This window comes from Rhinopithecus bieti, unplaced genomic scaffold (genome assembly GCF_001698545.2).
Source record: "Rhinopithecus bieti isolate Rb0 unplaced genomic scaffold, ASM169854v2 scaffold_26131, whole genome shotgun sequence".
Lineage (NCBI taxonomy): Eukaryota > Metazoa > Chordata > Mammalia > Primates > Cercopithecidae > Rhinopithecus > Rhinopithecus bieti.
In genome coordinates, this window is record NW_016812390.1 from 612541 (window position 1) to 630526 (window position 17986).

General features: G+C 56.6%; 1 protein-coding gene across 1 annotated transcript in view; it reads left to right on the forward strand.

The window, feature by feature from the left end:
- KCP (kielin cysteine rich BMP regulator) overlaps nt 1-14833 on the forward strand; it is a 43600-nt gene extending 28767 nt beyond the window's left edge. The window contains exons 19-38 of the mRNA XM_017896210.1: nt 430-600; nt 1939-2115; nt 4166-4251; nt 4500-4590; nt 4729-4811; nt 4909-5002; nt 6252-6425; nt 6654-6736; nt 7389-7509; nt 9690-9769; nt 9977-10076; nt 10616-10704; nt 10980-11082; nt 11173-11208; nt 11612-11789; nt 11873-11984; nt 12079-12180; nt 12977-13141; nt 13910-14216; nt 14393-14833. Of these exons, the coding sequence (XP_017751699.1) occupies nt 430-600; nt 1939-2115; nt 4166-4251; nt 4500-4590; nt 4729-4811; nt 4909-5002; nt 6252-6425; nt 6654-6736; nt 7389-7509; nt 9690-9769; nt 9977-10076; nt 10616-10704; nt 10980-11082; nt 11173-11208; nt 11612-11789; nt 11873-11984; nt 12079-12180; nt 12977-13141; nt 13910-14216; nt 14393-14661 (2621 nt within the window). The 3' untranslated portion in view covers nt 14662-14833. The remainder of the gene's footprint in view (nt 1-429; nt 601-1938; nt 2116-4165; nt 4252-4499; nt 4591-4728; nt 4812-4908; nt 5003-6251; nt 6426-6653; nt 6737-7388; nt 7510-9689; nt 9770-9976; nt 10077-10615; nt 10705-10979; nt 11083-11172; nt 11209-11611; nt 11790-11872; nt 11985-12078; nt 12181-12976; nt 13142-13909; nt 14217-14392) is intronic.
- The last annotated feature ends 3153 nt before the right edge of the window (nt 14834-17986 follow it).

Here is a 17986-nt window from a genome sequence, read left to right on the forward strand (position 1 = left end):
CCCCAGCACCCGCCGGCTGCCCACGGCCCGGCGCGGCCCCCGCCCGCCACCAGGAGTACTTCTCCCCGCCCGGCGATCCCTGCCGCCGCTGCCTCTGCCTCGACGGCTCCGTGTCCTGCCATCGGCTGCCTTGCCCGCCCGCGCCCTGCGCGCACCCGCGCCAGGGTCCTTGCTGCCCCTCCTGCGACGGTAACGCCCTGGCGGCGCCCCTCCAGGCCACCAGCGTCCTGCAGCCCCGCCCCGGCCCGCCCCGTCCCGGAGCGCCCTGCCCAGTCCCCCTCCTCCAGGCCCGCTCCGCCCATCTCGTTAGAAATGTAGTGTCCGGTCAGCAAGGCCTGGGAGCCAGCCCGCACGGCCCCCAGCCCCCACGACCCCCAGTCCCCAGGGCCCCCAGCCCCCACGGCCCCCAGCCCCTGCCCTTCTCCCCAGGCTGCCTGTACCAGGGGAAGGAGTTTGCCAGCGGGGAGCGCTTCCCATCTACCACTGCCTCCTGCCACCTCTGCCTTTGCTGGGAGGGCAGCGTGAGCTGCGAGCCCAAGGCATGTGCCCCTGCACTGTGCCCCTTCCCTGCCAGGGGCGACTGCTGCCCTGACTGTGATGGTGAGGGTCAGGGGATAGGGAACTGCGGGGGTGGGATGGGGGGACCAGAGGGCTGGGTCAGCATAATTTTTTTTTTTTTTTTTTTTTTTTTGGTCAGCATAATCTTTACTGCCCTAGGGTGGATCTAAACTATTTATTACAGTAAGAAAAAGCCCTGAGGCCGGGAGCCTAGCTTGAGCCAGTGACCCCAACAATTTGGGAGGCTGAGGCAGGAGGATCGCTTGAGCCCAGAAGCTCAAGACCATCTTGGCAACATAGAGAGATCTTGTCTCTACACAAAAAAATTTTAAATCAGTTGGTTGCGGTGGCTCTTGTGCTACTTGGGAGGCTGAGGTGGGAGGATTGCCTAGGAGTTTGAGGCTACAGTGAGCCATGTTTTCACCACTGCACTCCAGACTGGGTGACAGAGTGAGACCTTGTCTAAAAAAAAAAAAAAAAGAAAGAAAGAAAGCCTGAGACTAAAGCCTGGATCTTCTCTGGATCTTCTCCTGCCTCTGTTGCTATTTGGTGTGTGGTCTTAGGCAAGTTACAAAACCTCTGGGCCTAAATTTGGCTCTTGTAAAAAGACCCAGTCCCCCAGTCCTCCTGTCTTCCCTCACTCTTGTGCAATCTTGGCAATTTTGGCCAGTCGCCCTCTACCAACTGTAATTTTGTTTACTACTTGCCTTCCGATTAACTCACTTATTAATTTAAATTGATTTAGAAAGGAGTTTTATATCATACTGTAAGTGGAAAAGTAGACTTGCCAGAACCACATTACCATAAAAATGAATACAATTAAAATTATCATGTTGTTAAATCCTAGTCAGATACTTTTGCCCACCAAGGCTTTCAGCCTGAAATTCACCCTTTTTTAAAAAGGGAGGTGAGCAAATGGCAGAGGTGCCAAGGGCAGGCTGCCACCACCCTGGGACTCCACCCCCTCCTGGATTCATCAGTGGGCTTGGAAGAGCGTGGGAAAGATGCTACCTTGGGTTCCACCACCTGAGTCAGCTGAGTCAGCTACTCCCAGCTCTGCGGGCTGGAAAACTGGTGCCTCTGGCAGTGGCCTGCTGAGTATTTAATCCTGGGGCAGCAGATTGCTTGTGGGTGTTTTTCTGCAAGTTAAACAGGAAGGTTTTTTGCAGGACAAAGGGGAGAAAATTTGCCCTTTGGCCAATCCAAACCCCGCGTCCCTCACGACTGCTTTGCTCCCTGGGCTTGGACTGTGACCCCCACCCCCTACTCTAGATCGTTGAGATCTTGGACGCATAACAGGCCCAAGCTCAGAGCCTACCACCGCTGTGCTCTCATCCCTTTATGTCCCTCCCCTCGGCCTCTCTGTCTCTTCTCTGAAAGGCTGTGAGTACCTGGGGGAGTCCTACCTGAGTAACCAGGAGTTCCCAGATCCCCGAGAACCCTGCAACCTGTGTACCTGCCTTGGAGGCTTCGTGACCTGCGGCCGCCGGCCCTGTGAACCTCTGGGCTGCAGCCACCCACTCATCCCCTCTGGGCACTGCTGCCCGACCTGCCAGGGTAGGGCCACACCTGCCCTTCCATTCCTCCTGCTGGGGTTCCCAGGGGTACCTCTCTCACCAATTCCGCTTTCTTCCCAGCCCTCCCACTGCCTGTCGCTCCACCATACTTTCCTCTCACTCTCCGACTCCCTCACCTTTGATAGAGGTCCCGGGCAGGGCTGTGTGTTTGTGTGTATGTGTGGCTCTGTGTATGTGTGGCTGTGTGTGTGTGTTTGTGTGTGTGCATCTGGCTGTGTGTGGCTCTGTGAGTGTGGCTCTGTGTGTGTGTGGCTCTGTGAGTGTGGCTCTGTGTGTGTGTGGCTCTGTGTGTATGTGTGTGGCCATGTGTGGCTGTGAGTGTGGCTGTGTGTGTTTCTCTATGTGTGTGTGGCTGTGTGTGTGTATGTGTGTATCTGTGTGTGGCTGTGTATGTGTTGCCCTGTGTGTTTGGGTGTGCGTGTTTGTGTGTGTGTGTGTGTGGCTCTGTGGGGGTGTATCTGTGTATGTGTGTGTGTTGCTCTGTGTGTGTGTGTGTGGCCATGTGTGGCTGTGAGTGTGGCTGTGTGTGTTTCTCTCTGTGTGTGTGACTGTGTATGTGTGTCTGTGTATATGTATGTGTGTGGCTGTATGTGTGTCTGTGTGTGTATCTGTGTGTGTGGCTGTGTGTGTATTTGTGTATGTGTGACTGTGTGTATATGTGTGTTTGTGTGGCTGTGTATGTGTGTGGCCCTGTGTGTGTGTGTGTATGGCTGTAGCTGTGTATGTGGGTGTGTATGTGTGTCTGTATTTGTGTCTGTGTATGTGTGTGCGGGGGGCTGTGTGTGTATGTGGGTGTGTGGGTGTGTGTGTGTGCCTGTGTGTGGGTGTGTGTATGTAGGGGGCATCTCTGTATGTGTGTGGGTGTCTGTGCATCTGTGTGTGTATGTGGGGGTGTGTATGGCCGTGTGTGTGTGGTTGTATGTGTATGTGTCTGTGTGTGTGTGGCTCTGTGTGTAAGTGTATGTGTGGCTGTATCTGGATATGTGTGTATGTGTATGTGTCTGTGTGTATATGGGTATATGTGTGTATGTGGGTGTGTGTATGTGTGTGTGTGGCTGTGTGCGTATGTGTGGAGGGGGAGGGCTGTGCGCGTTGTGTGCTGACAGTGGCAGTTCCGTTGATGGCAACTCTTCTGTTGCACTCCCCCGCCTGTGTGTGTGTGTGTGTCTGCGTATGTATGTGTGTATGTGGTTGTGGGTATGGCTGTGTGTGTATCTGGGTATGTATGTGTGTGTGTGGCTGTGGTTGTGGGTGTGGCTGTGTGTGTATCTGAGGTATGTATGTGTGTGATGTGCTGTGGTTGTGGGTGTGGCTGTGTGTGTATTGTATGTATTGTGTGTGTGGCTGTGGTTCGTGGGTGTGGCTGTGTGTGTATCTGGCTTATGTATGTGTGTGTGTGGCTGTGGTTGTGGGTGTGGCTGTGTGTGTATCTGGGTATGTATGTGTGTGTGTGGCTGTGGTTGTGGGTGTGGCTGTGTGTGTATCTGGGTATGTATGTGTGTGTGTGGCTGTGGTTGTGGGTGTGGCTGTGTGTGTATCTGGGTATGTATGTGTGTGTGTGGCTGTTGGTTGTGGTGTGGCTGTGTGTTGTACCTGGGTATGTATGTGTGTGTGTGGCTGTGGTTTGGGTGTGGTGTGTGTGTACCTGGGTATGTATGTATGTGTGTGTGTGAGCTGTGGTTTGTGGGGTGTGGCTGTGTGTGTAACCTGGGTATGTATGTGTGTGTGGGCTTGTGGTGTGGGTGTGGGCTGCTGTGTGTACTGGGTATGTATGTGTGTGTGTGGGCTGTGGTGTGGGTTTGGCTGTGTGTGTATCTGGGTATGTATGTGTGTGTGTGTGGCTGTGGGTGTGGGTGTGGCTGTGTGTGTACCTGGGTATGTATATGTATGTGGGTATGTGTATGTGTGTGTGTGGCTGTGGGTGTGGGTGTGGCTGTGTGCAAGTATGCGTGGAGGGGGAAGGGGCTGTGTGTGTGACAGTGGCAGTTCTGTTGATGGCAGCTCTTCTGTTGGACTCCCCACTCTGCCAGGATGCCACTACCATGGCGTCACTGCTGCCTCCGGAGAGACCCTTCCTGACCCACTTGACCCTGCCTGTTCCCTCTGCACCTGCCAGGTGAGGCAGCCCCTTTGGGACTTTGGTAACCTTTCCTCCCTTGATCCTCTTCTCCGGCCAGGAAGAGGCTGTCTCCTCCACTCAGGTGGCAAGGGCTACACTCTGCCCTTGACATCTCATGGGACAGGACTGGGCTCAGGTCTCCCGGGCCAAGGGAGGGTGTTTGGGCCCCTGCAGGCTCAGCAGGGGCTCCAGCCCTGGGGAAATGTGCAGCCCAGTTGAGGGTGTGATGGGCCTCTCTCTCCCAGGAAGGTTCCATGCGCTGCCAGAAGAAGCCATGTCCCCCAGCTCTCTGCCCCCACCCCTCTCCAGGCCCCTGCTTCTGCCCTGTTTGCCACAGTGAGCTGCCTTCTTCGTGCCCGGCCCCCACGCCCTTCCCCACCTCTGCCTCCCCCTTCCCTTCCTGCCAGGCCTAAGGTTGGGCTGAGCAGGGCAGGGTGGTACAGGCCCTCCACCCAGGAGGTATGTCCCCCACAGGCTGCGTCTCTCAGGGCCGGGAGCACCAGGATGGGGAGGAGTTTGAGGGAGCAGCAGGCAGTTGTGAATGGTGTCGCTGTCAGGTATAGCAGGAGGTGGGAGGCATGGAGTGATGGCTGGACCATAGCACCTCTGGGCCCCAGTCTAGGCAGCAAGTCAGTATTTCTGCATCTCCTACAGGCTGGCCAGGTCAGCTGTGTGCGGCTGCGGTGCCCACCCCTTCCCTGCCAGCTCCAGGTCACCGAGCCGGGGAGCTGCTGCCCTCGCTGCAGAGGTATGGCTGCCCCCAGCCCTACCCCTTGCTTCAGCCCCTTGGCCCTATGTCCCTCTGTCCACCCCACCTCCCTCCCCTCAGCCAGCTCTTCTCCCACCTCCCTGCCCCCACAATTGGTGCTTGCATACACCCTTGCCACCTTCAGCTTCTCCTACCTCTCCCTGTCCTGGACTGCCCAGACCATCCCTCTTCCAGGTGCTGGTTAGAGTTCCCTCAAAGCTGCCTCTCTTGGTTTGGGTGCAGCAGCTCACACTTGCAATCCCAGCACTTTGGGAGGCCAAGGCGGGAGGATCACTTGAACCCAGGAGTTAGAGGCTGCAGTGAGCTGCATTTGCACCACTGCGCTCCAGCTTGGGCAACAAAGAAGACTCTGTCTCAAAAATAAAATAAAAAGCTGCCCCTCTTTCTAACCACACCCCATTCATCATCATCATCATCATCATCATCATCACCACCACCACCACCATCATCATCATCATCATCATCATCATCAAGATACCTGACGTTCAGTGAGTAGGTAGCATGTGCCAGGCCCTGAGCACTTTACATGTATTATCTCATTTAATCAGCACAACAACCTTACCAGATAAGTACTCTTATTCCTCCTATTTTACAGATGAGAAAGTGGAGGTACAGAGAGGTAGAGAAGGTGGCAGAGCCAAGATGGGCACTTGGGCCATCTGGCTCTGAACTTAAGCCTTTCTGAGCCTGCCCACTGCCCCCTCGCCCTGCCCACTGCCCCCTCACCCCACACACTGCCCAGCCTGTTGTTGTTTCTACAGAACCACAGAACTGTCATAGCATTTCACTTGCTCTGTGAGGGAGGCAGGACAGAGGAAATCCCCATTTAACAGATGAGGAGACTGAGGCTCAGAGAGATTGAGTTACCTTGGGCACACAGTTAGCGATGGAGCCATTCACCTGGTCCACATGCATTCATGACACAGCTGCTACATGCCAGGTACTGTGGCCGGTGCGGGCTGCACTGGGCAGTGCCCGATGCCTGGAGCTTGGTCTTCAGAGCAGGCAGGAACAGAACAGGATTAGAACCCAGGTGTTCTGAACCCCACCCAGTGCCTTTCCCCTCCACAACAGACAGGAGTTCTGCCCTATCCTGCCTTCCTGCCATATCCCTGCAAATCCACTACTCCTGGCGCCACGTGCCTAGCTGATCACTGAGGGTGGGGGGCCAGGGGCAGATGTCCAGATCTCAACCTCCAAGCTCGTGCCTGCCCACCTTGCACCACAGGCTGCCTGGCTCATGGGGAAGAGCACCCTGAAGGCAGTAGCTGGGTGCCCCCCGACAGTGCCTGCTCCTCCTGCGTGTGTCACGAGGGTGTCGTCACCTGTGCACGCATCCAGTGCATCAGCTCTTGCGCCCAGCCCCACCAGGGGCCCCATGACTGCTGTCCTCGATGCTCTGGTACTGGAAGCCTGGGACGGGAGGGGAAAGGCAAGGAGGGAGCCCTGGGCCCAAACCTCCCTGCCTGTGCTGGGCTGGGTGGCAAAGACAGGTAGTTGGAGAAGTGGCCTCCGTCCTTGTGCACACCCCACTCCCTGGGGTCAGGGGGAGGCTGGGGACAGAGGACTCCACCCTGGCCTCGCTGCCAACCTGAAGGCCCCCTGGTCCCGTTCTGCTCTCACCCCAAAGACTGTGAGCATGAGGGCCGGAAGTACGAGCCCGGGGAAAGCTTCCAGCCTGGAGCAGACCCGTGTGAAGTGTGCATCTGCCAGGTAGGTGAGGGCTCAGTGGAGGGGCTAGGGCACCTCGAGGGGTGGGGAGTGGGCAGCATGGGATGAGGCCCAGTCAAGCTGGTCACTTCATGGTGCGGGCACTCTGGGGGCCAGACGAGTGTATCCCTGTGGCCAGGAGACAAGGCAGGGCTGAGACCAACAGGGCCTGGAGGTCTGGGTTTAGACAAGGAGCCCAGGTTCCAAGTGTGCAGGAGGTCATGTGTGGTCCCCCAGCTGCAGTGCAGGATGAGTGTGTATGGCCGGAGAGCCACCTGGGACGTGGCTAGGGTTGTGGAGGTTCTATCTGCAAGGCCCTGGAAGGGCTTGGAGCAGGCAAATGACATCACAGGCCAGGGGACTAAGCCATGGGCCTGGGGAGGAGAATGGCATGAGCTTGCCGGAGGATCAAAGGTCACATGAGGGCTCAGGCCCAAGTGACTGAAAGGAGAAGGAGACATCATCTCGGAGACTAGGGCATGGGGTGAGGAGCATGTCTAGAAGACTCTGAGTCTCTCTTCAGCCTGGAGTTCAGGGCCCAAGATGCGTCCTGGAAGAGGTTGCAGCAGGCAGAGGGAGGAGCCGGAAGTCCCCGCCAAGGGCAGCTCTGGGTTTTTGTGGCCCGGGACCTACCACTGCTCACTCATTCTTGTAGCTACAGCCTGAGGGGCCTCCCAGCCTTCGCTGTCACCGGCGGCAGTGTCCCAGCCTGGTGGGCTGCCCCCCAAGCCAGCTCCTGCCCCCTGGGCCCCAGCACTGCTGTCCGACCTGTGCCCGTGAGTACAGGGATGAGCCTAGTACTGGAAACCTGGGGCAGAAGGGGAAATGCGAGGAGGGGGCCCTGGGCCCACACCTCCTTGCCTCTGCTGGGCCGGGTGGCAGAGACAGGCAGTTGGGGAAGTGGCTTCCGTCCTTGTGCACACCCCACTCCCTGGGGTCAGGGGGAGGTAGATGAGATATGAGTTATGTTTTATGCCACCCCTCCGCCAGCCCCAGATTTTTCCTGACTCCAGTGGACTGTTCTGGAACCCCATACCAGGCCACTGAGGGCTGCACCATCCCTAGGGGAACTGGGCAAGCTGGCCAGGGACCCTTTGCTTCTCCACAGCTGAGTGCAGTTTGTGGAGCATCTGGCCAGCAGGTGGCGCTGCAAGGCGACAGTTGTGCTGAGACGCGAGGACGAGACAGGCAGTGGGTGGCCCAGTCACAGGGGTGGGCGAGCATTTTTTTTTTTTTAGAGTAAAGATTTGTTAAGATCGGGGGGAAAAGTAAGTAAAGAAACAGTTTTATTTTTATTACAAATATTGAAAGATGACCAATTTCTGTCTCCTGGATTTAATACTTGTGGTTTACCCGACACAGCCATTTTACATTTGTTGTGAAGGGAAATTTTTTCTGTTTCTGGTCCTATACCAGCACTGAAATGATAGACTACCTTTGCAATACAGGTGAATGTTAGTTATCCTTACATACAAAAAACAGACCGGGGCCAGTACCCCACGTCTGTAATCCCAGCACTTTGGGAGGCCGAGGCGGGAGGATCACAAGGTGAAGTGATCGAGACCATCCTGGCCAACATGGTGAAACCCTGTCTCTACTAAAGATACAAAAATTAGCCAGGCGTGGTGGCACACGCCTGTAATCCCAGCAACTCGGGAGGCTGAGGCAGGAGAACAGCTTGAACCCGGGAGGCAGAGGTTGCAGTGAGCCGAGATTGCACCACTACACTCCAGCCTGGTGGCAGAGTGAGATTCTGTCTCAAAAAAGAAAAAACATACTCTTTTAAAATGATAATCCTCCTGTTTTCTCCAGTTTGGTTTTTTGATGTGGGTTTTGGTTTTTTTGAGACAGAGTTTCGCTTTGTCGCCCAGGCTGAAGTGCAGTGGCACAATCTCGGTTCACTGCAACCTCTGGGTTCAAGGAATTCTCCTGCCTCAGCCTCCCGAGTAGCTGGGATTATAGGCATGCACCACCACGCCTGGCTAATTTTTTGTGTTTTTAGTAGAGATGGGGTTTTACCATGTTGTCCAGGCTGGTCTTGAACTCCTGAGCTCAGGTGATCCTCCTGCCTCGGCCTCCCAAAGTGCTGGATTACAGGTGTGAGCCATCGCGCTGGTCTTGAACTCCTGAGCTCAGGTGATCCTCCTGCCTTGGCCTCCCAAAGTGCTGGATTACAGGTGTGAGCCACTGCGCTGGCTTTTCTGTTTTTTTATTTTTTATTTATTTATTTTTTTATAGTGGTAAGACACTAAAATGTATGATCCTAACCATTTTTAAGTGTACAATTTGTGGTATTAAATATGTTTGTAATGCTGTGCCGTCATCCCTGCCATCCAGCAGGGAGGTCAACACTTGCTAGGGGGTTCTTCAGGGGAAGGGAAGAAGACCAACATTTATTAAGCACCTACTGCATGCCACACACTGTACCTGGTGCTCTTAATAAAGTCTCTTGCTTTGTTTTCACAGTTACCCAGTGAGGGAAGTATTAATTTCTTTTTACAGATTAAGAAACTGAGGCTCAGAGAGATGGATTAATCTAACCTAATGAGCACAGGCACTGAGTGCTGGCATCAGGATTCGAACTCAGGATGCCTGGCTGTGTGCTTCCCTGCGCTGTTGTAGCCACACTGTATTACAGAGAGTGGGAGGGAGAGCGGCCGCAGGCTGGCCATTCTTAGTGACCTCAGGCTAAGGAAGCCATACTTGGTCTGTTTCCAGTCACTCTGCACCCCTACCCGGCCCCACATAATAACCTAGCAAAGTTTCTTTGAAAACATGTGAACGTGACTGAATTAAAGAGAAAGAGAACTTGTCCTCCCTGGAGTCAAGGTGCTGGGATGTGGGTATGCCCAGGAGTTCAAGTTAGAAATCTGGGGACACGGTGCATGGGGACAGCTGGGATTTCCAGCCCTGCGCCCCTTTTTCTGTCCCCTACTCTGGGTTCTTGTCTTCACAGAAGCTTTGAGTAACTGTTCAGAGGGCCTGCTGGGATCTGAGCTAGCCCCCCCAGACCCCTGCTACACGTGCCAGTGCCAGGTGAGCCCTCCTTCCTTGGGGACTCACAGAGCCCCTCTTCTTCCTTCTCTGTGGGCTGTGGCTGCCACTCCTCTCCCGCAGCAGCTCCGGGGCTCTCCACTCACCCTGACATTTGCCCACTTGTCCTGTCACATCATGACTACGCCTTACTCCTCCACCAGCTCCCTGAGATCCGCCATTCTCTACCTCTTGTGTTCACATGGGCAGGACCTGACATGGCTCTGCATCCACCAGACCTGTCCTGAGCTCAGCTGTCCCCTCTCAGAGCGCCACACTCCCCCTGGGAGCTGCTGCCCCATGTGCCAGGGTAAGTGCCCAGCCTTGGCCTCCACCCTCAGAGAGGAGCCCGGGGGAAGACAGGAAGGGGAGACATTCATGGTCCAAGTGGGCAGCCCAGGGTTTGTACTCGGTTTTAAGAAAAGAATACAGGGTTCATTCTTTTCTAGAAATGGAGGGGGGCTGTTCTTGAGGTGGAGAAGAGACCCATGAGGCAGGGGGAAGCTGAGATGAAGCCTAGATTCTCAAGGTCTGGCCTGATGCCTCTCAGGGGGCTTGGGATCTCCAGGCCCATGAAGAGGGCATTGCACTGCTGAGCAGGCAGCCGGCCCAGAGTGGGGTTCCAGCCTCTGGCCCTTTGGGCTCCTAGGACACTAGAGACATCCCGAGCACTGATGCGAGGCCTGATGTCTAATAGGCCCTGTGGATATTGATTGAAGAAATCAACACCATCAGGGTGGTAGGGAAATTGAGTGGGTGCTTTCCTGCCATGAAATGCGGGGTAAGCTCTGAGGAGGGAGGATACAGCTGGAGGGACAGTGCCTGCCCATCCCATGTCTTCTTCCTCAGAATGTGTGCTGGAGGCTGAGGGCCGGAGAGTGGCAGATGGAGAGAGCTGGAGGGACCCCAGCAATGCGTGCATTGCCTGCACCTGTCATGTGAGCTGGGCTGGGTCTGGGAGGGTAGAGGATCTCACAGATGGAGAAAGGGAGAAGTGTCCAACACTCCACCAGCAAATATGGGGTCTTTAAGGGGCAAGGGCACCCCTGCACCAGGGCACGGAGCCGAAGGTTGGATTTCATTCTCCACTTGAACTGTGAAGAGTGTATTGTGGGAGGGGCAGGCAGAAGTCCATGCCCAGATGCCCCCAGAAGCATGAGACCAGGGACTCCGGCCCTGCAGAAAACCCCAGAACAATGATGTCTATCCTCAGCGGGGCCGTGTGGAGTGCCACCTCGAGGAGTGCCAGGCCCTCTCCTGCCCCCATGGCTGGGCAAAGGTGCCCCAGGCCAACAGCTGCTGTGAGCGATGCCAAGGTGTGCAGCTAGGATGATGGGGGAGGGGGTAAGTCAGACCTTCTGGGCATGCGGGAGGGGCAGCTGACCTCCCAGCTCCTATCCCTTCAGCTCCCACCCAGTCCACCCAGTCCTGCGTGCACCAGCGTGAGGTGGCTCTGGAGAGGCACTAGCGACTGTGGCGCCTGCACCAGCCTGCTCCTGTATGGCGGGCACGTGTGCGTGGTGCGAGCTGTCGCTGCCGCTCGCTCATCGTAAGTTTGACCCCGATCTGGTGGTGGGGAGGGTCAGGGTGGGGGCACATGGTACCACCATCCTGGTGTGATCAGGCATCAGAGAGGGAGGCTGGGCTCCTGCAGCCAGCTGGGAGCTGGGGACAGTGCTGTTCCCAGTGCAACCACAAAGTGGTGCCCTGACCTTGCTTGCAGGGAGCCCGGGCGCTGGAGTCCTGGAGATCCCTGGAGACTCCTGGGAGATGCTTGGTTTTCTGGGAGGGTCTGCGAGAGGCATGGCGGGGAGGGTGGTGTGTCTGACAGTGTCTGGGGCTGAATGCAGGACAAGGCCCCTGCCCTGAGTCCTGGCAGCTGCTGCCCCCGCTGCCTGCCTCGGCCAGCTTCCTGCATGGCCTTCGGAGACCCCCATTACTGCACCTTCGACGGCCGCCTGCTGCACTTCCAGGGCAGTTGCAGCTATGTGCTGGCCAAGGACTGCCACAGCGGGGACTTCAGGTGTGCATCCCCTGTCTCTCTTCTCCCCAACCCCTACACCCAGCCCTGCTGACTATTGGCACCTGGGACTTTCCCGCCCACAGTGTGCACGTGACCAATGATGACCGGGGCCGGAGCGGCGTGGCCTGGACCCAGGAGGTGGCGGTGCTGCTGGGAGACGTGGCCGTGCGGCTGCTGCAGGGCGGAGCAGTCACTGTGAGCAAAGCCGATGAGCAGAGGAAGGTGGATCCCATGCTGTCCACCCATGCGCCTCGACATCACCCCTCCTCCCACCTCCTTTATCCTCCAGGTGGATGGGCGCCCAGTGGCCTTGCCCTTCCTGCAGGAGCCGCTGCTGTATGTGGAGCTGCGAGGACACACTGTGATCCTGCATACCCAGCCCGGGCTCCAGGTGCGGCTCAGGGCGAGTCTGGGTGGGCTGTCTGCTGGGAGCTTCAGTCCTGGTTAGGCCTCTGTATCTATAGGGGGTGGGGATGCCAGCTACCTCCTGGCCAAAAGAGGCCAGGAGTGGGGTGCAGGGCTGTGAGGGGAGGTGGATCACAGTCAGAGATCTCCCTGGGCAGTCAGAGGAGTTCTGAGTTCTGAATCTGATTTCTAATCTTGACTCAGCCTCTTAAGTCACCAACAGCCTCCTCTGGGCCTCAGATTTCTCATCTGTAAAGTGGGGAATGGGAAGGGTCAGTGGCAGTGGGGAGGATGTCAGCTAAAGTCTCCTGGGGGGTGTCTCAGGTTCCTTCCAACTCTCATGTGGAAGGAGTAATTTGCCCCCTGCCCCCAGCAAGAAACACAACTTGTAAATTCATAGAATAAGGGTATACACTTCTAATTTGAACCCTAATTGTGCTTTGTCCTCTGCATGGCCGGAATGCCCATGAGAAAGTGAATCCCTGGAAGGGGGTTGCATTTCACGTGGAGCCCAGTTGAGGGATGGCGGCAGGAGAAGGTGCCCTCATGCAGGAGCTGTGGGCAGCTCCTCCTGTCATCTGTCTTTGCCCAGGGCTGGCACAGAATGTATCCACTTGGCCTTGGCTAGGGCTGTGTTTCTTCCAAGGGGAGCCTCCACCTGTCCATTCTCCTCCCCTGCAGCACTGGCCGCGCTGAACACAGTGCCTGGGGCCATAATGGACCCTGGGCTTCTTCAGGCCCCTGTCCTTACCTGCTCCCCAGTCCCAGGCCTCTCCACACAGGTGCTGTGGGACGGGCAGTCCCAGGTGGAGGTGAGCGTGCCTGGCTCCTACCAGGGCCGGACTTGTGGGCTCTGTGGGAACTTCAACGGCTTTGCCCAGGATGATCTGCAGGGCCCTGAGGGGCTGCTCCTGCCCACGGAGGCTGCGTTTGGGAATAGCTGGCAGGTGAGTGGCACAGGAACCGGGGATGGGGGTTAGGGAAGACGCAGCTGAGCATGAGTCTCAGAGCAACCCTCTGGCATGGAAAGCGGGGAAAGGGGGTGAAGTCACACAAGATAGGCTTTTGGGCTTTCAGGGAGGTGTGTAGGCGTCTTGACTGTCTTGGTGCTGGAAAGATAGGGTGGCTTGTTAAAAGAGGCCGCATTGGCCAGGCGCGGTGGCTCATGCCTGTAATCCCAGCACTTTGGGAGGCTGAGGTGGGCGGATCACCTGAGGTCGGGAGTTTGAGACCAGCCTGACCAACATGGAGAAACCCCATCTCTACTAAAAATACAAAATTAACTGAGCCTGGTGGTGCATATGCCTGTAATCCCAGCTACTCAGGAGGCTGAGGCAGGAGAATCGCTTGAACCCAGGAGGCGGAGGTTGCAGTGAGCTGAGATCGCACCACTGTACTCCAGCCTGGGCAAGAAGAGCAAAACTCTGTCTCAAAAAAAAAAAAAAAAAAAAGAGGTCTCGTCACCTGAACCCCCAAGCCTTGCTTTGCCACTCACTGGCTGTGTGACCTTGGACAAGTGCTGACCTACTCTGGCCTTGGTCTGTCCATCTGTAAAATGGGGACAAAAAGAAGGTAGACAGTACTTCCTTTGCGTTCTTTTAGGGAGGTTTTGGGGACTAAAGCAAATGACTGGGTGGGAAGTGCTTTGAAGAGCATGGCATGTAGAGGCCAGCTGCCAGTGGTGCTGTCACATCAGGGCTGCTCTCCCCACCCAGGTCTCAGAGGGGCTGGGGCCTGGCCGGCCCTGTTCTGCAGGCCGAGAGATGGATCCGTGCCGGGCAGCAGGTTACCGTGCCAGGCGTGAGGCCAATGCCCGGTGTGGGGTGCTGAAGTCCTCCCCATTCAGTCGCTGCCATGCTGTGGTGCCACCGGAGCCCTTCTTTGCCGCCTGTGTGTATGACCTGTGTGCCTGTGGCCCTGGCTCCTCCGCTGATGCCTGCCTCTGCGATGCCCTGGAAGCCTACGCCAGTCACTGTCGCCAGGCAGGAGTGACACCTACCTGGCGAGGCCCCACGCTGTGTGGTGAGGGGGTGATGCCCGCTGCAGGCTGGGGGAGGGTCAGCACAGAGAAGGGCAGCCTGGTGGGCTCAGGGTGGGTCCAGGGTGGGTGCGACGAGTCTCACAGTGGTATGCACAGCTACTGGGGCAGTTTCAGGTCCCTCGGTAACCCTGCCTCCCACTCCCCCCACCCCCCGCAGTGGTAGGCTGCCCCCTGGAGCACGGCTTCGTGTTTGATGAGTGCGGCCCGCCCTGTCCCCGCACCTGCTTCAATCAGCATATCCCCCTGGGGGAGCTAGCAGCTCACTGTGTGAGGCCCTGCATGCCCGGCTGCCAGTGCCCTGCAGGCCTGGTAGAGCACGAGGCCCACTGCATCCCACCCGAGGCCTGTCCCCAAGTCCTGCTCACTGGAGACCAGCCACTTGGTGCTCGGCCCAGCCTCAGCCGGGAGCCCCAGGAGACACCCTGAGCGAGGACAGTGCCTGACCAGGGTTCGTCAGGCCAGGAGCCTCCCCTTGGCAAGCAGTTCCCACCCTGGTCAGGGCTGTGGAGAGAATGCCCTGCCTGGACAGTGGAGCCTGGGCCCCTGCCCTGCAAAGACCCCTGCCGTGTTGAGTCACAAGCAGTAAACTCTAGGCCTGCCCGAAGGCTTCCTTGTGTGTGTGTGTATTTTCTCCTGGTGCTGGGACAGAGGCTGGGCTGCCAGGAACATGGGGTCTAGTGATCAATGGCCCCAGAATCATAGCACCATGCACCCTCCTTGCACCTGCATGCCTGGGCTGCCCCACCCAGCCACTCCCTGGTGCTGTCTGGGAAACCCTGCAGTGGTAGAAGGAGGACCCTGGTGCCCTGGTCTTAGCCCTGTGCTCATTCTGTGTAGCAGGCATGATGCATGGCCCCATGTGGTACCTTCTGTGGATCCATGTGGGATCCTGCAGGGACTGAGGAACCATGGAGAAGGGGCTGCATCAGAGAGTGGCCTCCCCCTTCCTTGTGGCTGGGGGATACTGAGTGTGCAGGCACCTTCTGGGCCACTCCAAGAGCTAGTGACACAGGGACCCAATGCCTGGGGTGAGAAACAGGAGAAGCAACAGACCACAATGCAATATGGACATGTGCCTGCGTGTGCACACAGAAACACAGAAACACACACAGAAACATACATCCCTCAGAAGCCCAGATAAACACATGCAATGCATACCTGCCTGCCTTCACAACCACACCCACCCCGGGCAGATGTGTGGGCAGTAGACACTGGCAGCGTGTGAAGACGTCACTGTAGGGAGGGAACATGGGTTTTGAGATAGAAAAAGTCCAGAATTCAAGTTTACTTTGCCGCCTACTCTGTGACCTTGGTGTTTTAGGGACCTTGGTCATGAGGTCAGGGGACTCCATCCTCGTTGCTCCCTGATATTCCAACAGGGAGTGAAGGGCTTTGTGCTCAGGCAGGGACGCAGGAGAGTGCCGGGTTGAATTAGAGGCCACTCAGCTTGCTTGCTCTTTCATTGAGGCTGTTCTCTCTTCTGGCCAAGAGGAGGGTCTGCTCCGTTCTCTCATAGAATGGGGACAAAATAACCAGCAGGCAAATCTGCTCACAACAGGGCAGGATGTAAAAATGGCAGAGCTCCTGCACTCAGCCCCTCTCCTGATTGACCTGTCTATTCATCTGTGAGATGAGGATGATAATAACAAGCATCAGGGAATGAACAGTGACCCATGGACAGCACTTACTAGGTGGACAGCATGGACAAGCATGTGGGCAGTGCTTGCCGGGGCAGGGCCTCTTACCACTTGCCTCTTGCTGACGGATGGCCTGGGCTCCCAGGACCATGTCTTCCCAGAGGGTATCACATCCATCCATCTCCAGATGAAAAAAATGCTGCTGCATGTTAAGACAAGCTATTCTTTTTTCTTTTTTTTCTAAAGAGACAGGGTCTTGCTCTGTCACTCAGGCTGGAATACAGTGGCACAATCACAGCTCACTGCAGCCTTGACCTCCCAGGCTCAATCAATCCTCCCATCTCAGCCTCCCAAGTAGCTGCAACTACAGGCGTGTGCTACCACACCTGGCTAACTTTTTTTTTTTTTTTTTTTTTTTTTGAAATGGGGTCTTGCTATGTCATCCAGGCTGGTCTCAAATTCCTGGGCTCAAGCCATCCTCCCACTTCATCTTCCCAAAGTGGTGGAACTGCAGATGTGAACCACCACACTTGGCCTAGGAGAAGTTGCTTTCTGAGTCAGTCTTCTTACCTATAAATTGGGGATAATAATAGAGCTTACTTCATAGAGTTGCTGCAAGAAAGGATTATATGTATGAAGCGTCTTCATCCTGGCACAAGCTAAACTTTGGTAGCAGCTGCTGTTGCTACCCATATTGGGCATATTGTGCGCCCAAATAATGCAGCTGTGAGGTTGATGTTCAGATGTACGTGTGTACAGTATATGTCAAACAAATGCTCACTGGGGGCTGTAAACAAGCATATGCGTACACCTCCCTCTCTCAGGGCCACACTGCTCACCATGCTGCCACCCCTAGGGCCACAAAAGCCGTCTCTGAGGCAGGCCAGAGTCTATGAGGCTTGGCTGCGGTCCAGCCAGGGCTCAGATGTCAAGCCCTGCATTATTGAGATCAGAGCCTTTGTCCCTCCTTGCTCCTGGCTCTTGGTTGCCTGTCCTCCGTTTCCCTCCAGGCTTTGCATGGTGCAGGCAGCCACTCCGGGGGGCTCAGGGCTCCCCTGTAGCCCCAGGCAGGCCTTGGCTTTGTACCAGTATCTCTTCCGGTGCCCCGCAGGCCCAGGCCAGCTCTAGGCTGCACTTTGGCAGGTGAGGGAGGGGCACTGCCTCAGAAGGAAGGAGACAGCCGGGGGCCTGACGTCACCTTGCCCCTCTAGGTGCAAGAGGGCTGCGGGTATCCCCCGGGGCTGGAGCTGCCCCTTATGCTGCTGCAGATGGAGCGGAGCCGGCAGGCCCAGGAGCAGGTAGGGGCTGGCCGGGCGTGTGGCTGAGGCCAGGGTGGGTGCCCCCTCATGCCTTGGCACCCCATCTTCCTGCAGCTCCTGTGGGACTTGGAGCTGCTGACTGGTGTGGAGCCGGGCCTCTTCTGGCCACCCCAGGCCCAGTTTTTCGGTCCGAGGGGCCAGGCCCAGCATGCATGGAGCCAGCACTGTCAGCCAGGTGGTAGCACGGGTGGGGACCCCGAGCAGCTGGTGAGTGGGTGAGGGGGCACGGCGGGGACAGAGGTTCTGGGGACACTGGGGCCCTGCTGTGGTGAGGGCAAGCAGAAGGGGCACGGTTTTGGAGACAGGGCTGGGTTCGAATCTCCATGCTGAACCCCCTGTGGGCTCTGAGTCTACCTTTCCTCAGCTAGAAAATGCCCACGAGGCTGGGCACGGTGGCTCACGTCTGTAATCCCAGCACTTTGGGAGGCCGAGGTGGGCAGATCACCTGAGGTTGGGAGTTCGAGACCAGCCTGACCACCATGGAGAAACCCCGTCTTTACTGAAAATACAAAAATTAGCCAGGCATGACGGCACATGCCTGTACCTGTAATCCCAGCTACTTGGGAGGCTGAGGCAGGAGAATGGCATAAACCTGGGAGGCGGAGCTTGCAGTGAGCTGAGATCCCACCAGTGTACTCCGGCCTGGGCGACAGAGTGAGACTCCATCTCAAAAAAAAAGAAAGAAAAGAAAGAAAAAGAAAGAAGGAAGGAAGGAAGGAAAGAAAGAAGGAAGGAAAGAGAAAGAAAGAAAGGAAGGAAGGAAGGAAGGAAGGAAGGAAGGAAGGAAGGAAGGGA